Source organism: Ursus americanus, chromosome 10 (assembly GCF_024610735.1).
Source record: "Ursus americanus isolate L20-20 chromosome 10, mUrsAme1.1.p, whole genome shotgun sequence".
Classification (NCBI taxonomy): domain Eukaryota; kingdom Metazoa; phylum Chordata; class Mammalia; order Carnivora; family Ursidae; genus Ursus; species Ursus americanus.
The window spans coordinates 30,894,978-30,915,262 of record NC_142136.1 but is presented as its reverse complement, the minus strand read 5'-3'; the positions used below and the strand labels follow the sequence as shown (position 1 = coordinate 30,915,262).

The 20,285-nt window shown below is 39.3% G+C and overlaps 1 protein-coding gene across 4 annotated transcripts in view; it reads right to left on the bottom strand.

Moving 5' to 3' along the window:
* The window catches only part of TBC1D4 (TBC1 domain family member 4), a 181,978-nt gene that overhangs the window by 68,055 nt on the left and 93,638 nt on the right, over positions 1 to 20,285 (bottom strand). For 3 of the 4 annotated variants that reach the window (XM_045811042.2, XM_087865086.1, XM_087865087.1), the window contains exons 2-3: positions 4,897 to 5,484; positions 3,416 to 3,505 (exon numbers count right to left, since the gene is read on the bottom strand). In XM_045811042.2, coding sequence (XP_045666998.2) covers positions 3,416 to 3,505; positions 4,897 to 5,484 — 678 coding nt within the window. Of the gene's footprint in view, positions 1 to 3,415; positions 3,506 to 4,896; positions 5,485 to 11,022; positions 11,270 to 20,285 lie in introns of those variants that run through there. The other variant, XM_087865088.1, reaches the window with a different exon arrangement.

Here is a 20,285-nt window from a genome sequence, read left to right as displayed (position 1 = left end):
ACAGCACCTTGTTATTTTAATAGCAAGCACAGTACTCGAAAAAGCCAGGTAGACAAAAAATTTAAAGTAGTCCTGAAATCACTTAAATCCTGGTGACAAGAAAACAGGCTTTGGAGTCAGACAGATTTGTGCTTCATTCTTAGTTCAAACCCTCTACAAGGCATGAGACACTGTGCTGGGTTTCTAGTAATGATCTCTGAGGCTCCATTTCTCATTAGATAACAGTAATAGATATCATTAGATAACAGATCTCAGCAATTTTTGAGATTTACAACTGATAATTATCTATTATAGTTACTGGCACATAACTTCGATAAATGGTAACCATTATTCTTGTAATATGCTCAGTCGATCCAATGGATGTGAATAAAGGAAATCAATTCAGACCAAAAGTAAAAAGTCAGTAAGGAGGGGTGAGGTTACTACCATTCACGAATTGGAAGTAAATTCCATCTGGTACAAGTCCTTAGTGATAACAAAATATCTTTTATTAGCTGAGTACTAAATGGGAAAAATTCATAGGACCTCATTAGTTCAGGGAATTCTCAAGCAGTGACAATGTTTCCGGGAAAGAAAACCATTCCCTTATTCCTCATGCTTGCCAGGGACACAGTCCTATAGATTTTGCATAAAGAAATGTTTGTAGGTATGCATGTGTTAAAAAAAAAAAGCAGGCCTGTTGCTGAATGTGGCCACATGGTATCAGTTCAATTCTGTGAAAAGAAGTAATAAGAGTAGGGCAGGGGGGAGCAGAGATTAACTTGACAATTATTCTGATCAAAGGCCTTTCCACAAATGTTTAATTCTTTTTCTGAACCAGAAGGTTAGGATACAAAACTTGTTTATTTCAAGTTTTTATGTTAATTCTAGTTAGTTAACATATACGGTAAAATTAGTTTCAGGTATAGAATTCAGTGATTCATCACTTACATACAACACCCAGTTCTCATCACAACAAGTGCTCTCCTTAATAGCCCTCACCAATTTAGCCCATCCCCCAACCCATTCACCCTCCAGCAACACTCAGTTTGTTCTCTATCATTAAGAGTCTTTTATGGGGGATGCCTGGATGGCTCCATCAGTTAAGCATCTGCCTTCGGCTCGGGTCATGATCCCAGAGTCCTGGGATCAAGCCCCGTATTGGTCTCATGCTCAGTGGGGAGTCTGCTTCTCCTTCTCTCTCTGCCCCTCCCCCATCTGGTGTTTTCTCTCTCTCTCTCTCAAATAAATCAATAAAATCTTTAAAAAAAAAAAAAAGAAAGAAAAGGGTCTCTTACGGTTTGCTTCCCTGTCTCTTTTTATCCCCCCTTCCCCGATGTTCATCTGTTTTGTTTCTTAAATTCCACATATGAGTAAAATCATATGGTTTTTGTCTTTTTCTGATTGACTTATTTCACTTAGCATAATATACTCTAGCTCTATCCGCGTCATGGCAAATGGCAAGATTTCATTCTTCTTGATTGCTGAGTAATATTCCTGTGTGTGTGTGTGTGTGTGTGTGTGTGTGTGTGTGTGTGAGAATCACACCTTCTTCATCCATTCATTAGCTGATGGACATTTGGGTCCTTTCCACAGTTTGGCTATTGTTGATAATGCTGCTATAAACATTGGGGTGCATGTGCCCCTTCAAATTAGTATTTTTGTATCCTTTGGGTAAGTTGCTGGGTCATTGGGTAGCTCTATTTTTAACTCTCTGGGGAACTTTCACACCGTTTTCCAGAGTGGCTGCACCAGTTTGCATTCCCACCAACAGTGCAAAAGGGTTCCCCTTCCTCCACATACTCGCTTTAAAAAAAAAAAGAGGGGAAAAACCAAAATCATGTTTGAATTGCCAGTTTCATATATTTGGTTTGGGTGGTTCTTTTTTTCTTTTTTTTTTTACCCCTCTCTATTTTTTTTTCCTTTGGATGTTCAATGAGCATTGCTGGTTCCCTACTGGGAGGTTTGAGAAATGTGTGGGTGAGAGGTACCACTTCTTTGGATGACCCTCTGTGTTCCGGGGGCAGGAACTACGCTGGTTTGCATATCACTTTCTCCTCTGTACTTGGCACAAGGTTCCACACACAGAAATGTTCATTCGACATTTACTGAACACCTAAGTATTAAGCTCTATCTTAACATTCTTATTCTGATGCCCTACAGAATGAGCCACCACAAAATAGCAGAATGAGACACCTCACAAAGTTTATGATCTTGCAGGGACTCTCCCCAGTAAACAGGTAATTACAAGAACACTTAACAACTACTTTTTCGGTTCAAGTGAATACAATCTTTCTACCCAGTTTTTGGTCCTTTAAATAGGAATTTAGAAAAGTGCCATTTATCATTCCTATAATCAGATGCTGCCTCTCTCTCAGTTATTAGAGTAGAACGTTTTAATCTTCGTGACATAATTTTATGTCACCATTAATAGAACAAATATTAAAATATTAGAAGTGAAAAGGCATTAGCTGAAGCTGAGGGGAATAATTAACAAGAGGTACAAAAGCTCATCATTTTTGAAAGGGCAGAGTGTCTGAATACTATACCTAGGGCCACACTAACTCTGGAATTTAAAAATAAATAGGTAGTCTTGGTTTTTCAACATTAAAATACAGAAGAGGACCTTAGCCAGATCTGGGTCCCTAAAGGTGCCTCTAAGCCACCCTGCTAGGAAAGAAGTTAATCCCTCTCTATTCCAGAGACTTCCACAGAGGGATCCTTGCACTCTTAACCTTCCCATATTGAGATTTAGATACTCTCTCTAGTCCAACATCTTTAAAAATTCTTTCTATGTTTACAGTACATTTAGGTGGCTCTCCCTGTGGGATTGATATTCTAAATTATTCTTGTGGTCCTTAGGACACTGGTTTATGCCTACTATGACCTTGTTGTACACGTCTAGCTGTATCAGTAACTTCAAAGTGTTCAAATATACAGTTTGTGAATTAAAAATAAACAAAAGAGCAAAAATATACCAACACTTTCTTTTCAAACTTTAGCATTTACATTAAAAGAAGTGGAAAGTGCTAGTTCTCCTTTTACTACCTACTACGGCATAAAGAGCAAACTCGACTCAGTCATACCCACAAGTCCCACTGCCCAAGACTGAGGAACACTAACTGAAGATATTTTCAAAAGAACTCACCGCCACAAAAATTCCACCAGAGGACAGAATTTGATGAAGTGACGTTATGAGGAGAAAGGGTGATAAAAATGAGGACCAACTATTATGATACTGAGGGACTTAGACAGGATTTTGTTACTAGTAGAGACATAAACACAGAAGCACTTCATTTAAGACAAATCCACCCAAAAAATTAAAATGAAAAAAAATCGTAAAATTTAAAGGAGTTTACTTCTAGTTGTTTTGTGGTTAAGTTAAAAATAAGATTAAGTTGGTTTCGTCAAACCTATGACGTACTTTAATACGTACCTGAGAACAAGAAGAGATATCTTTAAAATTCTTTTCAAGCACAACTGATTTAGTGTCTGGACTGATAAGGTTAATCTCAAATCGCCCAACCTTAAAAATAAAAACATTCCAGTTAATTTCAACTCGCAAGGACCTAACATCTTACTTTACAATTAATATCCAACTAGTAATATAGATTCAATTGCTATACATATCTTCAACATCCAATGTGCTTCAAAATCCAATCCAACCAGTATTTCAACTCCAAATATCAGCTGCCTAAACACATTTCCTCCTTTTGTCTAAAACTCATGAAAATTAAGTTGGTCTTAGTTTACAAGAAACCATTCTGTTCTTTAAAAATGATCGTCCTTTTAAAAACTTGCAATCTTTCTTCACTTCATGATTTCTAAAAACATCAATCATGTAACCATAATTTATAATCATAATTCCTCCCAAAATGGTCAACAAAACGATAACATTTGCAGTAGAGCAGATTAAACTTTTTGAAAATCCACAACCAGGGAAATTAACACCAATTACCGTGGCTAGCTGAGAAAATGAATACATCTGAGAGCTCCCAAAAGAGAGGAAGCTCAGTCAACGTATCACCCAAGAAAAGACTTTGGATTCTTTCATTACATGCCTAGAGTTATCAAAAACAAAACAGGACAAAACAAAAGAACCCACAGGCTTCTGATAAGCAAGTATTACACACTGGGTCTGTTTATCAAGGTACACAGTGGAATTTCCTACCCAAGGGTTCACTACCACAGGATAAAAGGACAGTCGCTCTTTTTTTTTTTTTTTTTTTTTTCAAGAAAACTCAGATATTACAAGCTGAGGACTTAAAGAACCTCTCCAGGGCATTGTTTTGACTTAAGTTCTTTTAGGTGGAACTTGACATTTACTGTATCCCGTATAAATTCAAAGACTACTTTTTAATGAAGATGTATCTTTCACACCTATAACATAGCTTGCACCACATTATTTTAGCAATGGATCCAATAAGTTGTCCCGTCCATGGTGTTTCTTTAACTTTCTTTTTTTGTGTCACATCATCTGAAAATAGACCTAGGAGTCTCTAGACTTTTCCTTCTCCAAAGAAAACTTTTCTCTTTCTCCTCCATGCCTATTACACTTTCCCAGATTATTCACATCTTTAAATCCTCTGTAAGACACAACATCTATTTAAGAATCACCCTAAGGCAAATGCTGGTGATATGAAGGGTAACGTGTTTAATCGCTTCTTTCTCCATCTCTCCTCACCCTGTTCCCTCACTTCCTAAAATCCACATTCCATGTCTGCCTCTGAGCCCTTCTCTACTTCTCTGCTTTCTTTGCTCTTCTCTCCACATGCCTTCCCTGCTTGCCAGCCGAAGGAATAAAAGCTGGACCAGCGCAGGGCGCCAAACGGGGAGGGGCCTGCGCTGGCTGCAGCTGGCTAGCGAGCCCTGCGTGCTTCACCCTCCTCCCCCCGCCAGCACCCCGCCTGGCCGCACCTGGAACAGCATCGTCCGGTTCTTCTCTGAGTCCGAAGGCTGTACGTGACTCGGCGCGCTGGCGTGCCTCCTTCGCGGCAGTGGTTTTTGGCTGTTCTCGTGAACTTTCCTTTGCATGACTCCGGTGACGCTGCTGCACCGAGACCGGAACTCCTGCTGTTCATCAAAGCCAGAATCTTCCAAAATCCGCTCCGGGAAGCCAGCTCGAGAGCTGGGCAGCCCCGGCTGGCTGGCCGCGGGCGGTAAGGCAGGCTGGGCGTCGGGGACGCCATCCCCTTCCTCGGACAGGATGTCGGTGGCTGGGCCGGGCGCCGCGGCCTCGAACACCACCGGGTCGTCGCCCGCGTCCGCGCCGCGCTGCTCGCCCTGGATCTTCAGGCGCTGCTGCTCGTGCAAGCTGAACTTCTCGATGCAATCGTCGATGAGGCTCGACGGGGCCTTCTTATGGGTCACCGTCACCTTCCCGCAGTACAGGACTTCGAACTTCTGAGAGTTGTAAAAGGCATCCTCGTTGTCTTTGCTGGCTTTGGCATCCTCTTTCATGGCAGCCTTAGACAACTGCCTTATGCTGCTGATCACATCAGGAACCTGCGAAAGAAGTGAAAATCCGCATTTCAATTGAATACTTAGAGATAACTCAGGTTTACTTAGACATGTTCTTATCACACGGAATACATTCTCATCCTAAATGATAACGTATAGAAGGACCCTGTATAGGATAAAGCATAAACTTAAATTACACTGTCGGACATAAATGATTTAAAGGGAAGATAGAACTTTGATATCATTATTATACTCTCCCATTTTAAGTGCATTAGTCTCCCCAAAACAAAACTAGAAGACTAAATAGGCCACTGCCAACCTTTAATAAATCATAATATATCCTTTCAGTACTTTGAAAAGTTATTATATGGGGTCAGAGGTCTTAAAAAAATTAAGATTAAAAAAAGTATACACTAACGCATATCAACCAGGACTGAAAAAATAAATAAATGCAAACAATAAATAAAAGTTATTGTAAGTGTCAGCTGAAAGGAACCAAAGTTTCAACAATGAGCATAAAATAAATTTTCTGGATAAAGAGATTAAGATCCAGACACTCCACATCTGCATTAGCCTTCAGAAAAAATGCAAATTAAAACCATAATAAGATACCATTACACACCTATTAGAATGGCTAACACCAAAAAGACAAAGTCCCGCTGGAGTGTGGAGCAACCGGAACTCTCTACATTGTATGCAGAGATGTGAAATGGCAAAACCACTTTAGAAAATCTTTGGGAGTTTCTCAGGGGGTAAGCACAGACCTATCTCATGACCCAGTAATTCCACCCCTAGAAATTTGCTAACAGCCCTGAAAACACATGTCCACACAAAACCTGGTCCACAAATATTCACAGAAGCCTTAGTCACAATACCCAAAACAACCAACCCAAATGTTCATCAACACATGAACACTCACTAACCATCAGGGAAATGCAATCAAAACCACAATGAGATGTATCATCTTACCAATTGGTTATCATCAAAAAGACCAGAGGTAAGTACTGGCAAAGATGTGGAGAAAAGGGAATCCCCACATTGTGTCAGCGGGAATGTAAACTGTTGCAGTTAGTATGGGAAACAGGATGGAGTTTCTTCAAGATATTAAAAATAGAACTATCATATGATCCAGCAATTCCACTCCCAGGTATATATCCAAAAGAAAGAAAATTACTATCTGAAAAAATATATCTGTACCCCCCCATTCACTGCAACATTGTAACAATAGCCAAGAAATGGAAACAACCTCAGTGTCCCTCCACAATGAATAGATTAAAAAAAAAAAAGTAATACACAGATATAAATATGTGTGCAGTGGAATATTATTTAGCCATAAAAAAGGAAACCTGCCATTTGCAACAACATGACTGGACCTCAAGAGCATCATGCTAACTGAAATAAGTCAGACAGAGAAAGACAAATACTGCATGATCTCAATTACACATGGAATTTTTAAAAACTGAACTCATAGAGAAAACAGACTGGTGGTTGCCAGGGGCAAAGGAGGTGAAGAGAGTGTCGGGAATGATCCAAAGTTACAAGTTCTGGGGATGAGTTCTGGGGATGTCATATACAGCATGATGACTATAAAACTACATTATATATTTGGGTGAAAGTTGCGAAGCAAGTAGATCTTAAAAGCTCTCAACACAAGAAGAAAACCTGTAACTATGTGAGGTGAGTGATGTTAAACTGATTTTGTCAATCGTTTCCCAATATATACATGTATCAAATCATTTTATTGTACACCTTGACCTAATACAACCTTGTATGTCAATTATATCTCAATAAAACTGAAGGGGGGAAAAAGCAAACAGATAAAATGTGGTACATTCATACAACAGAATACAAATCATCATCTCTCATTTGGTTTACTGCACTAATCTTTTAACTGGTGTCCCTTGCCCCCTTCAAACTACTCTCAAAAGCCAGAAGGAGCCTTTTTAAACTGAAGTAGAATCCTTCTTAAACAAATGGCATGTTACTCACCTGTAAATCCTCCAAGGTGCCCATTTCATTAAGAATAAAAGACAAGATCCTTACAATGCCCTACGGGCCCACGCCATCTGCATATGACATGTGTATATTAAATATGCACTGTGGCTACATGTCCTCCATACAACCTCTGGTCAACCAAGATTTTCATCTTTCATCCTAACCCCACTTCCTATGACCTTACTCCTAAACTTTTCTCACTGTTGCTGCTACACTGGCCTCCTAACTATTCTTGGAACGTGCCCTCTACACTCCTCCCTCAAGGGCTTTGTGCTCCAGGCTCCTCTCCCAGTTCACTGCATGGCTCACTCCCTCATCTCACTCAATCCATGCTCCAAGGCCATCTCGTGAGGCAGCACGCGCCCCCCCCCCACCTCAACACACACACACACCCTGGATTTTTTCCCCTACTTCATAACTGTCTATAGCACTTACCTCTTTTAGCCTCCTGTATAATTTATTTGCCAGAATGTAGGCCCTAGGAGGGCAGTGATTTGTCTTTTGTGGGTTGTTTTTGTTTTTGTTTTGTTGGTTTTTTTTTTTTTTCTTTTTTCTCTTGTATCCCAGAACCTAGAATGATTCCTGGTACAAAGTACATGCTTATGCTGGCCAAAGGGAAAAAAAAAATTGGGGAGGGGGGGTGTGGGTAATTTTTATCCTTGGAAAAGATTATTTTATCTTCAGGGTTGTTTTACATTTAGACATATATGGTATATCTTCAAATCTTCTAGCAGCAATTCTGAAATGGGAACTTCTCTTTCTCATAATTATTTGGGATATACTGCCAGACCACTCACAGTTCAAAATCATAAGAATTTCAGCTTGCTGGTCAAGTACTTCCTATGAAAGAATAAAGTCCAAATGCCATAGTTTTAATGACTACCCTGAACACCTGACCTGTCTCGGGAAAGAAGTCAGGTGTTTTTACTAACACATGACCAGCAACCTTAGCCCTCTGTCATTTCCTTTTTGCCTTAGTATCTGACAAGGGCCAAAGCTAAGGAGAGTGAGCTACATATGCAACCCTGCAAAAAGCAAAATGATTCTGGGGCACCTGGGCGGCTCAGTTGGTTAAGTGTCTGCCTTCGGCTTGGGTTCTGATCCCAGAGTCCTGAGATTGAGCCCCATGTCTGGCTCTCTGCTCAGCGAGGAGCCTCTGCCCGCCCCTTCCCCTGCTTGTTCTCTCTCTCTCCATCAAATAAATAAATAAAATCTTTAAAAAAAAAAAAAAAACAGGCAGAATGATTCTAGTGGCTGTTAGGCAAAACCCTAAGATAGCTGGATGCCTTCTTCCTCACTAACCATATTTCATAAAATGCTTTTCCATCTAATTTTGCAACCCAAGTGTTCCTGAATTTCTGAAGTGCCTTTGTAAAGAAATATCTGTAGGATTGTTTTTTTGAACCTGCAGAATTTTGATCTTGTTACAAATATGTAAACTATTATTAGAGTTATATTCTACCTTTGAGACTACAATTAAAGTTGATTCAACCTTAGGTGTATCAATTCCTCTCTTGGTACCCTTTCCCTACCATTATATTGAGGGCTTTTATATGGGAGGACTTGATTAGGGGCTGAATTTCTATAGTCTTACTGACACTTCCCTGTGACCACAGGCAAAGGCTTAGTACCTGAATGTAATTCAGTTAATGATCCAGTTTACATAAGCAAAGCTTATCATCTTGACTAAAGTGAGTTGGTCATTTCATCTTCCAATAATCTGAGTAGTTAACTGCACCATAATACCCTCCCTCAGGTAATGACTATCAACAGCTTTTAATGACCTGGGCTGCAGAGAGGTTCCACCTGCAGAACTGACCTGACACCATCCAGCTGTTTCTGCTTATCATTACGTGGAAAGTACACATAAAACATTACACAGCCCCTGCCAACACAGTCAGAGCCCACACCAGGGGAGAGACAGTGATAAAGTAAGGTCAGTAAAATATCCATAGTGGGGAAATGAGTTATTAGAGAAACATGAAACTCTACGAGGCATTTAATTTGAGGGAGCAATCAGAAGCAGCACAAGAAAAATAAAACTCAGTCCAGTACTTGCACATACCTGTGATATTTTGGAAAAATGGCACTCTCCCCTAGGACAGTATTAACTGACATATTTATATGTACGTTTCTATGTTTTTGAATGAATCTGACTCTTCATATGTATTGTATCTTTCAACATCTCTTTTTCCCCCTCCACCATTATACTGTAAACTCTTCAGTGGGGGACTGAGTGGTGGTGATTTTATTCTTCCCAGAATTCTTCCATGTGACTGCTGGGAAAGTATTCTGTGCTCAGAAGAAACTGAGTGACTACTGTCAGGAAACAGAGTATAAATAGTAGTGAACAACTACGTAGAATCCTAATAAAAGTTCTCTAGGATTGATACAGGTTTAGTAAGTTCCTGTTGCTAACTCGAGATCTGGTACCCCCAAAAATGGAAAGCTGTAACTTTTCACTCTGCTCAGTGCTCACCCAGCCAGGAAGTGAATGTGTGTGTCATAGTGTCTCCAGATGCCATGGGGCATTCAAACTATACACTCTAGGTGCATAATCTAGTTATTCATACTCGAGCCATGAATAACGCCATTGCTCAGGATATCTGACTATGTCACATGGAACCTGATGAGGATTTAATGCCAACTAAAGGCAAGGGTTTTTTGCTTTGTTTTTGAAGATTTTATTATTATTTATTTATTTATCAGAGAGAGAGAGCACGAGCAGGGGGAGCAGCAGTTAGAGGGAGAAGCAGGTTCCCTGCCAAGCAAGGAGCCTGATGTGGAACTCGATCCCAGGGCACTGGCATCATGACCTGAGCCGAAAGCAGGTGCTTAACTGAGCCACCCAGACGTCCCTAAAGGCAAGGTTTTTATTCTGTAGCAGCACCTAATCTTTAACACAAAACAATCATGAAAAAGACTCTACCAAATAGGGACTGAGAGGTTTGTATTCTGTCCCCAGCTCTGCCAGGAATTCGTGCTCTTCTGCATCCTAGAGTTTCCTCACCAGTGAAAGGGGGTGGGAGGGGGGCTAGATAGATGGTCAGTAAGACCTCATCCAGATCCAAATTTCTGTGAGATTATTTTTGCACCAGGGTCAATACAGGAGCAATGACATGGAAAATTCACTCTACTGTTAAACCAGAAATAGCTTAAGCCATTGAAATTATTCATTTTCATTAAGACACAATAGTCAAGTCAACAAACAATAAATGAACAGGGCTTTTTTTCAAATGCCTCATAATATTAAGAAAAAGCACAGTGCCACCTTAAGCCAGTATGTTGTTGTTACATCTTCAGTGACCTCATAAAAGAATTTAATTTCAAATATCAAAAATCAGACCATAGCAATTCCTCACTCTAGAAGGGGGAAAAAAATTGCCACTAGATCCCTGGAAGTCATGCTGTGGTTTCTCATTATCATAATTAGTTATCACACTCCAAGAAATCCGGGGGTATTATAAAAATTACACTCCACCTGACTTCAAAAGAAAACAAATTCTACAAGAACCACAACTGATGTTTAAAGGTCTAGGCAAACACTGGAGAAAAATCTGGATAGTAAAAAGCACTAGGGAAAGATACCTTTGGTCAGGAAGTCAGTTGAAAGTCGTCCTCCGAGAGCACTAAATATGCCAAACTGAAGCGGTCCTCAGTAATTAGCCTTTTGTCACACTTAAGAAGTTCTCTTTCTTTTTAAATAAGCCAGCAGTAATTTCGCTGTATTTGTTAAAGTCCACGTTATCGCTATGCAGCCAATTATAAAAGTTCCCAGGAATAACCGTTATTGCTTCAAAAGTTAAGTATTTCCTGACTCTGCAATCAGGAAACACACTGATTGTTCAAGACTAGAGAGCAGAAGTTTTAGCTTTCTTTAAAAAGAAACATTTTAAGTTTGATAACCATTGTCTTTTTTCTGCCGTTTAAACAATCACAAGTGTCTAAGGTTTATTAATTATGAAGACAAGAAAAGATTACAGTATGATATTTTTTTCCACAAAAAAACTGGTGAGCAGATGAACCTCAGTAAACATTTAAAAATGGATAAAAATATGAATATAAAATAAGCTTAAGAAATAAAGCAAAAAAAATAAATAACTGGGTAAATTCTTTTACAATCGACATGAGCTTAACTCCTTGATTCATTATTAATCATTTTATAATCATTTTCTAACAGTTATAGTAGGCACAGAAAAATGTAGATAAGTACAGAAAAATGTAGATAAGTACAAAAAAGAGGGGGAAAGTATTTTTTAAAAGTTGAGAAAAAACACTAGGAAACATTTCAAGTAAACTGAAAAAGCTCCCTAATGAAAAGGATTAACAATTTAAACTACTCTCAGTCCAAGAGAGACAGTATAGAAAAGAAACAGATTTGCTTTGAAAAAAATACATGCCTTTAGGAGGAGGACAGATTTCCCTTCTAAATATGTTTTACTGAAAGTATTAAGGGGAGCCTGGCTGGCTCAGTGGGAACAGCATGCAACTCTTGATCTCAGGGTCTTGAGTTCAAGCCCGACATTGGATGTAGAGATTACTTAAATAAATAAAAATAAAAGAAGACCAGGGGCACCTGGGTGGCTCAGTCGGTTAAGCGTCTGCTTTCAGCCCAGGTCCTGAACCCAGGGTCCTGGGATCGAGCCCCACAGTAGGCTCCCAGTTCAGTGGGGAACATGCTTCTCCCTCTCCCTCTCCCTGCCGCTCCCCCTGCTTGTTCTCATGCTCTCTCTCTCTCTGTCAAATAAATAAATAAAATCTTAAAAAATAAATTAGAAGATCAGCTCTGCATTTTGAGAAAAAACTAATTTGGTCATTTAATGTTATAATTTCTATCTGGCTTTCAAAATCTCCCCTTCAACCAATGGAAAGTGATCAGAAGATATGTCATGCCATGAAATCCTTTACTTACGTTAAAGAAACACTACCCATTATCTGAGGGCACGGGGTTTTTCCAGCCCCCATTACTTTGGAAGCAGGGTCTGTGTTGTCATTCTTAAGATGAGGCTGTCTGACAATCTCAATAAGAAATAAAACTGATTTTTAAAAAACACCTTAACTTGTATCTGAAAGTGCTTCAGCAATTCTTTGTATTTGGTTAAAAATATAAATTATAATTTTAAGGGAAATTTTGCATAGTCAAAAGAGGTCTGATTATCACTAGGTCTAGATTCAAAATTACTAGTATAAGGCAGGATTTTAAAATCACATAATTTAGGGGCGCCTGAGTGGCTCAGTCATAAAGCGTCTGCCTTTGGCTCAGGGCGTGATCCTGGTGTTCTGGGATCGAGCCCCACATCAGGCTCCTCCGCTGGGAGCCTGCTTCTTCCTCTCCCGGTCCCCATGCTTATGTTCCCTCTCTTGCTGGCTGTCTCTCTCTCTGTCAAATAAATATTTAAAATCTTAAAAAAAAAAAATCACATAATTTAAAAACTAAAGGTGCCCTAATGGAATCACTGATCCCCACTATCTTGTTTTATAGATGTGGAAACAATTTTACATTTACATCAAAAGTTACATCAAAAGTTACACCAATAAGAAAACAGGATGAGATTACAGAATGGAGACTATTTAGAGCCAAAGAAGGCACAGTATCCCTGTGACAACACCACAGTCATCGAGGTTGCTTGGTTTTTGAGCCACACGGGCTCAGGTCAAGACAGTTTCCTCTCAGACCAGACTTTACTTCTTAGATATTCTCAGCCACTTTGCTCCAAACTCATTTCTGGCTCAGCTCTTCTCTAACTCTTGGTGTCATCTAGGTTGCTTGGTTTTTGAGCCACACGGGCTCAGGTCAAGACAGTTTCCTCTCAGACCAGACTTTACTTCTTAGATATTCTCAGCCACTTTGCTCCAAACTCATTTCTGGCTCAGCTCTTCTCTAACTCTTGGTGTCCTCTGAGTTAGTTCATGCATCAGAGAGGGAAATTCTTAAAACCTTTCTGCTGAATTCTCCCTTCCCATTCTGTCTCACTGCTCCTGTCACTGAATACCATTGCTGGAAGATAGGACCTGTGCTTTTATGACTGTTCCAAATTTACAAGTGTCCTCAATAGCAGCTGAGTTTGGTGCTGGAGAGAAACAGCATGACAAGACAGAAGACGGGGTAGGGGGTAAGAATTGAGATGGCAAAGGATTGACAAGGACAGTCCTTTTCAAATTCCCTTTCAGAAGTTAAATCATTATTGTAAAAGTGGATTTATCCCTAGTGGTATATTAGAAAAGCGCATAACGTGAAGTGAGAAGGCCTTGAGTTTAAAGCCCCATTCCAATATCTATTATTATCTGCAGTAAAGACACTGTACATCTTTCTCAGTCTCTGGTTTTTCATTCATCTGTAAAACAGGAATCACAATGTTGATTTCGGAGATAAAGTGGGAAAATTAAATTAAATGTGTAAATGTACCTGATACAGCCCTGGGACAGTGAAAGCATTCTATAATGCTTAATTAAATCTACAATATAGGCAAGCTTTATACTGTAAAGAGATGGAGGAAGTATGGAAGAAGTGGGGGGGCTGCTGATAAATTAAAAATATATGTATATTGCCTTCATGAAATTTAAATTGCAGTGGGGGGATATAATAAGTAAAATATAAAGGATTCTAGATAGTGAAAATGGCCAAGGAGAAAAACAGTGCGGGGAAGGGGTTCAACAAATTTGGAGAGGGTGGCAGAATAGTGACAATTTCAGATAAAGGACTCTCTATAAAATATTGGAGTAAAAACCTGAAGTCAGCAAGGAGGTGAGCCATAGTGATATCTAGGGGAGGAACATTCCTGGCAGACAGAACACCAAGTACAGAAGCCCTGAAGTAGAAACTTGCCTGGCGCGTTCAGGAACGGAGAGGAGCCAGTGGGGCTGGATGGGAGTGAGATTATCAGAGAGGCCCCTCTGGGGAACAGGAGGCATGTCAATCATGCAGGGCCCTGAAAGGACTTTGGCTTTTACTCTTGGTGAGACAGGAGGCCACTGTAGGGTGCTGAGTAAGATGCTTAAAGGTTCCCATGGCTGTTGGATGGAGAAGAGATGACAAGGGTGAGGAGCAGGAGCCACTGTCCCCAACCAGGCTGAACTAACCGTGGTTCACAGTGGCACTCCAAGGCAGTGGCAAGGGAAGTGGTGAGAAGATGAAGGGTTCTGGATATAATTTAAAAAGCACAGTCAAGATGATTTGTTGATGGATCTAATGTGGCATGTAAGAGAAGGAAGGGAAGTATGAATGAATTTTATGGGTTTTGGCCAGAGGAACCAGAAAAATAGAGCTGCAGTGAAACAGGTCGTGGGTGGGGGAGGCTTCAGAGAGCAGGAGCTTAGTTTTAGACATGTTAATTTTAAGAAGCTTATAGGCATCTAAGGGGAGATATATACATGAATATACATGTCTAGAGCTCAGGGGAGAGGACAAAGCAGAGAAAGAAAAACTGGAAGGCATTCATGTATGGTTGATATTTAAAGCCATGAGATGAGTTCATGAAAAGAGTGAGTATAGATGTCAGCACAAAGCATAGAGAGCTAGGTAAAGAGAATATCTCTAGGGACCAAGCCCAGAGGCACACAATGTTTACAGTCTGGGAAATGCAAAGATGTGAGCAAAGGAAAACACAAAACCCAGAGGCAAATCCAGATAAGAATGGTATCCTGAAGCCAAGTAAGAAAGGTTTCCAAGGAGAGAGTAAGCAACATTAAGAGGATTGGTGACTTTGACAATAAAAGTTCTAGGGGGGACAGAGGGCAAAGTTCGTGTGTGTGTGTGTGTGTGTGTGTGTGTGTGTGTGTGTGTTATAATAATTTTTATTTTGTTATATTAGTCACCATACAGTACACCCCCAGTTTTTGATGTAGTGTTCCATGATTCATTACTTGCGTATAACAACCAGTGCACCATGCAATAAGTGCCCTCCTTAATACCCATCACCGGCCTATCCCAATCCCCCACCCCCCTCCCCTCTGAAGCCCTCAGTTTGTTTCCCAGAGTCCACAGTGTCTCATGGTTCATTCCCCCTTCGGTTTACCTCCCATCATTCTTCCCTTCCTTCTCCTACCGATCTTCCTATTTCTTACGTTCCATAAATGAGTGAAACCATATAATTGTCTTTCTCTGCTTGAGTTATTTCACTTAGCATAATCTCCTCCACTCCCGTCCATGTTGCTGCAAATGTTGTGTAATCGTTCATACCGATGGCTGAGTAATATTCCATTGTATATATGGACCACATCTTCTTTATCCAGTCATCTGTTGAAGGGCATCTCGGCTCCTTCCACAATTTAGCTATTATGGACAATGCTGCTATGAACGTTGGGGTGCATATGGCCCTTCTCTTCACTACGTCTGTATCTTTGGAGTAAATACCCGTAGTGCAATTGCTGGATCATAGGGTAGCTCAATTTTTAACTTTTTAAGGGACCTCCACACTGTTTTCCAAAGTGGCTGTACCAACTTGCATTCCCACCAACAGTGTAAGAGGGATCCCCTTTCTCCACATCCTCTCCAACATTTGTTGTTTCCTGCCTTGTCCATTTTTGCCATTCTAACTGGTGTAAGGTGGTATCTCAAGGTGGTTTTGATTTGAATTTCCCTGATGGCTAATGATTTTGAACATTTTTTCATGTGTCTGTTAGCCATTTGTATGTCTTCATTGGAAAAGTGTCTGTTCATATCTTCTGCCCATTTTTTGATTTGATTATTCAGTAATGTGGCGGGATACAAAATCAATGTTCAGAAATCAGTTGCATTTCTATACACGAACAATGAGACGAAGAAAGAGAAATTAGGGAATCCATCCCATTTACAATAGCACCAAAAACCATACGTTACCTTGGAATTAACCAAAGACATAAAGGATCTATATTCTAGAAACTACAAATCACTCTTGAAAGACATTGAGGAAGACACAAAAAGATGGAAAAATATTCCACACTCATGGATTGGAAGAATAAACATAGTTGAAATGTCTATGCTATCCAGAGCAATCTACACGTTCAATGCCATCCCAATCAAAATACCAATGACATTTTTCAAAAAACTGGAACAAACAGCCCTTAAATTTGTGTGTAACTAGAAAAGGCCCTGAATCACCAAGGAATTGTTGAAAAGGAAAACAAAGCTGGGGGCATCACGGATGCCGGATTTCGAGCTATACTACAAAGCTGTGATCACCAAGACAGCATGGTACTGGCACAAAAACAGACACGTAGACCAGTGGAACAGAATAGAGACCCCAGAAATGGACCCTCGGCTCTTTGGGCAACTAATCTTTGACAAAGCAGGAAAAAACATCCAGTGGAAAAAAGACAGTCTCTTCGATAAATGGTACTGGGAAAATTGGACAGCTATATGCAAAAGAATGAAACTTGACCACTCTCTCACACCATACACAAAGATAAACTCCAAATGGATGAAAGACCTCGATGTGAGACAGGAATCCATCAAAATCCTAGAGGAGAACATAGGCAGCAACCTGTACGACATCGGCCACAGCAACTTTTTCATGACACATCTCCAAAGGCAAGAGAAACAAAAGAAAAAATGAATTTGTGGGACTTCATCAAGATAAAAAGCTTCTGCACAGCCAAGGAAACAATCAAAAAAACTAAGAGGCAGCCCACGGAATGGGAGAATATATTTGCAAATGACAACTACAGATAAAAGACTACTATCCAAGATCTACAAAGAACTTCTCAAATTCAGAGGGCAAAGTTCTTACTGGAGTAGGTTCCAAAGAAAATTCCAGGAACAGAATCCAAAACACTAGTGCAGGAAGCCTATTAGGGCAGCAGCTGCAGGTACAACAAGTGAGTCAAAAGGGGGTTCTTTCATAGATGTACAAAATGACAGCTCCAACAGGGAATATCCAGTAATGAAGGGGAAACTGATGGTCTGGAGGAAGAAGAAAGAATTGCTGGCAATGTCCTTAAGTAGGCAAGAGGAGGCAGCATCTCGGGCACACTGGAAGAGTCTGAACTGACCCAGGGACATGGACAGTGCACCTCAAAGGGAAAGGCAAAATATAAAGGCACAGATGCAGGAAGATGGGGTGGGAGGGCATGGAGAATTTCTCCTCTGATTACTTTCATGTCCTAAGTAAAATAGAAAGCACGAACATCAGGTGATGTGATGATGGGGAAGAAGATAAGCACAGTATGGAACACTGAGTGATGCAATTCAAGGCTGACAAAATTGCGAGGTGAAATTATCTTTAGACCTCTCAGGCTACCTTTCTATGCTCTGATGATGTTGAATGTGATCCCTACAACCCCTTCATGGGAAAATGTGCATTTTAATCTAAGGCTGAACTTGAGAACACCTGTATCAGGTGAAATGCAGGAATGAGCCAGCAATTGGAAGAGATTTTGTACCCTGAAATGAAACCATGTAGGTAAACTGCTTTTTCTGCCTAGGATGAGATTGGAAGCTATCCTATATAAGTAATATTTACATAAGAAATACATTTTGGAAAAAGAAATATAATTCTATACCTTACTAAATAAGAGTAACACAGATTATAAAGTATTTGTATCACTTGTAAAAAAATAATTCCATATTTCTTTTATTGCATATGGATATTTATATGAATATGACCAAAAAGGGAAAAAAAGCAAAGTCATTAACACAAGAAAGTCAAACTTCTTATACATATTTAATCTAGAATGTTAATTTTCTGTTTTTTTTTAACTGTAATAACATACAATAGGGGCATATAAGAAGCACCCCTGGGGCGCCTGGGTGGCACAGCGGTTAAGCGTCTGCCTTCGGCTCAGGGCGTGATCCCGGAGTTCTGGGATCGAGCCCCACGTCAGGCTCTTCCGCTATGAGCCTGCTTCTTCCTCTCCCACTCCCCCTGCTTGTGTTCCCTCTCTCTCTGGCTGTCTCTCTCTCTGTCGAATAAATAAATAAAATCTTAAAAAAAAAAAAAAATCTTAAAAAAAAAAAAAAAAAAGAAGCACCCCTGAAGAGAGGTTTTTTCTATTTTTTTAAGCTGGCACTATGAGACTCACAGTTTCAAATGCAGCATAGTCCTTTACCCCACAACATATCACTTTCTATGTGAGATCAACTTATACAGTTCAAAACTGATAACCCTCTAGCCAGCCTAACTAAGAAAAAGAGGGGACACAAATTACTATCAGAAATAAAAGAAGGAACATCACTACAGGTCCCATGGAAATTAAAGGGATAATAAAAGAATACTATGAGTCACTTCATTCTCATAAATTCGTATCTTAAATGTAGTAGACCAAATCCTTGAATGAGAAAACTCATACAAGAAATAGATGATCTAAATAGGTCTATTTCTATTAAAGAAATTGTATCAATGATTAATAATTTTCTAAACAGGAGAACATCAAGCCCAGATAGGTTCACTGGGGAATTCTATAAAACGTTTAAGAAAGAAATTATACCAATTCTCTACAATCTCTTTCAGAGGAAAGAAACAGAGAAAATTCTTCCTAAGTCATTCTATGAGGCCAGCATTAACCTAAGACCAAAACTAGACAAAGATGTTACAAGAAAAGAAAAACTACAAACCAGTTTCTCCCCTGAACACAGATGCAAAATTTCTTAAAAAAATATTAGCAAATCAAATCCCAAAAAGTATAAAAAGACTAGTTCAACATTTGAAGATCAATTAAAGAAATATATCAACAGACTAAAAAAAGAAAATCACATGATCATATTAATAGATGTGGAAAAAGCATTTGACAAACTTCAACACCTATTCATTATAAAAACTCTCAGCAAATCGTAACAGAGGGGAACTTTCTCAGCCTGATAAAGGCTTTCTACAAAAAACCTAAACCTAACATCATAGTTAATGGGGAGTAACTGAAAACATTCCCGCTAAGATCAAGTACAAGGCAAGGATGTCCCCTCCCACTCCTCTTTTTAATATCAGTCCTTGCTAATGCAATAGGGAAGAAAAGGAAACAAAAGGTATAAATTTTGCATAGGAAGAAATAAAACTGTCTTTGTCCTCAGACGACATAATTGTCAATGCAGAAAATCTGAAAGAAAGAAAAAAAAAAAAAAACTCTCACTCTCCCAGAATAAGTGATTATAGCAAGGTTGCAGGATATAAAGTTAATATACAAAAGTCATTTGCTTTCCTATATGCCAGCAATGAACAAGGGGAATTTGAAATTAAAAGAAAAATACTATCTACATTAACACCCCCCCCCAAAATTAAATACTTAGGTATAAATCTAACAAGATAGGTGCACATTTTATATGGGAAAAACTACAAAACCCTGATGAATCTAATGAAAGAAAAACTAAATAAATGGAGAGAGAGTCCATATTTATGATTAGGAAGACTCAATATTGTCCAGAGGTCAGTTCTTCCCACCTTGATCTATAGATTCAATTCAATCCCCAATCAAAATCCCAGAAACTTATTTTATGGATATTGATAAACTGATTGTAAACTGACTGTAAAATTTATATGGAGAAGCAAACAACTCAGAACGGCTAAGACAATACTGAAGGAGAAGAGCAAAACTGGAAGACTGACACTATCCAACTTCAAGACTTACCATATTACTTTATTACTACAGTAATAAAAACAGTATGGTGTTAGTGAGAGAATGGACAAATAGATCAATGAGACAGAATAGACAGCGTAGAAATAAACCCACATAAATATAGTCAGCTGATCTCTGACAAAGTAGTAAAGACAGTACAATGGAGCAAAGATGGTCTCTTTAACAAATGGTACTGAAACTGGACATGCAAAAAATCTCTAGACACAGAGTAAACCCTTCACAAACTCAATAAACTCAAAATGGATTATATACCTATACGCAAAATGCAAACATAAAAAATTCCAAGATAGCATAGGAGATTTAGATGA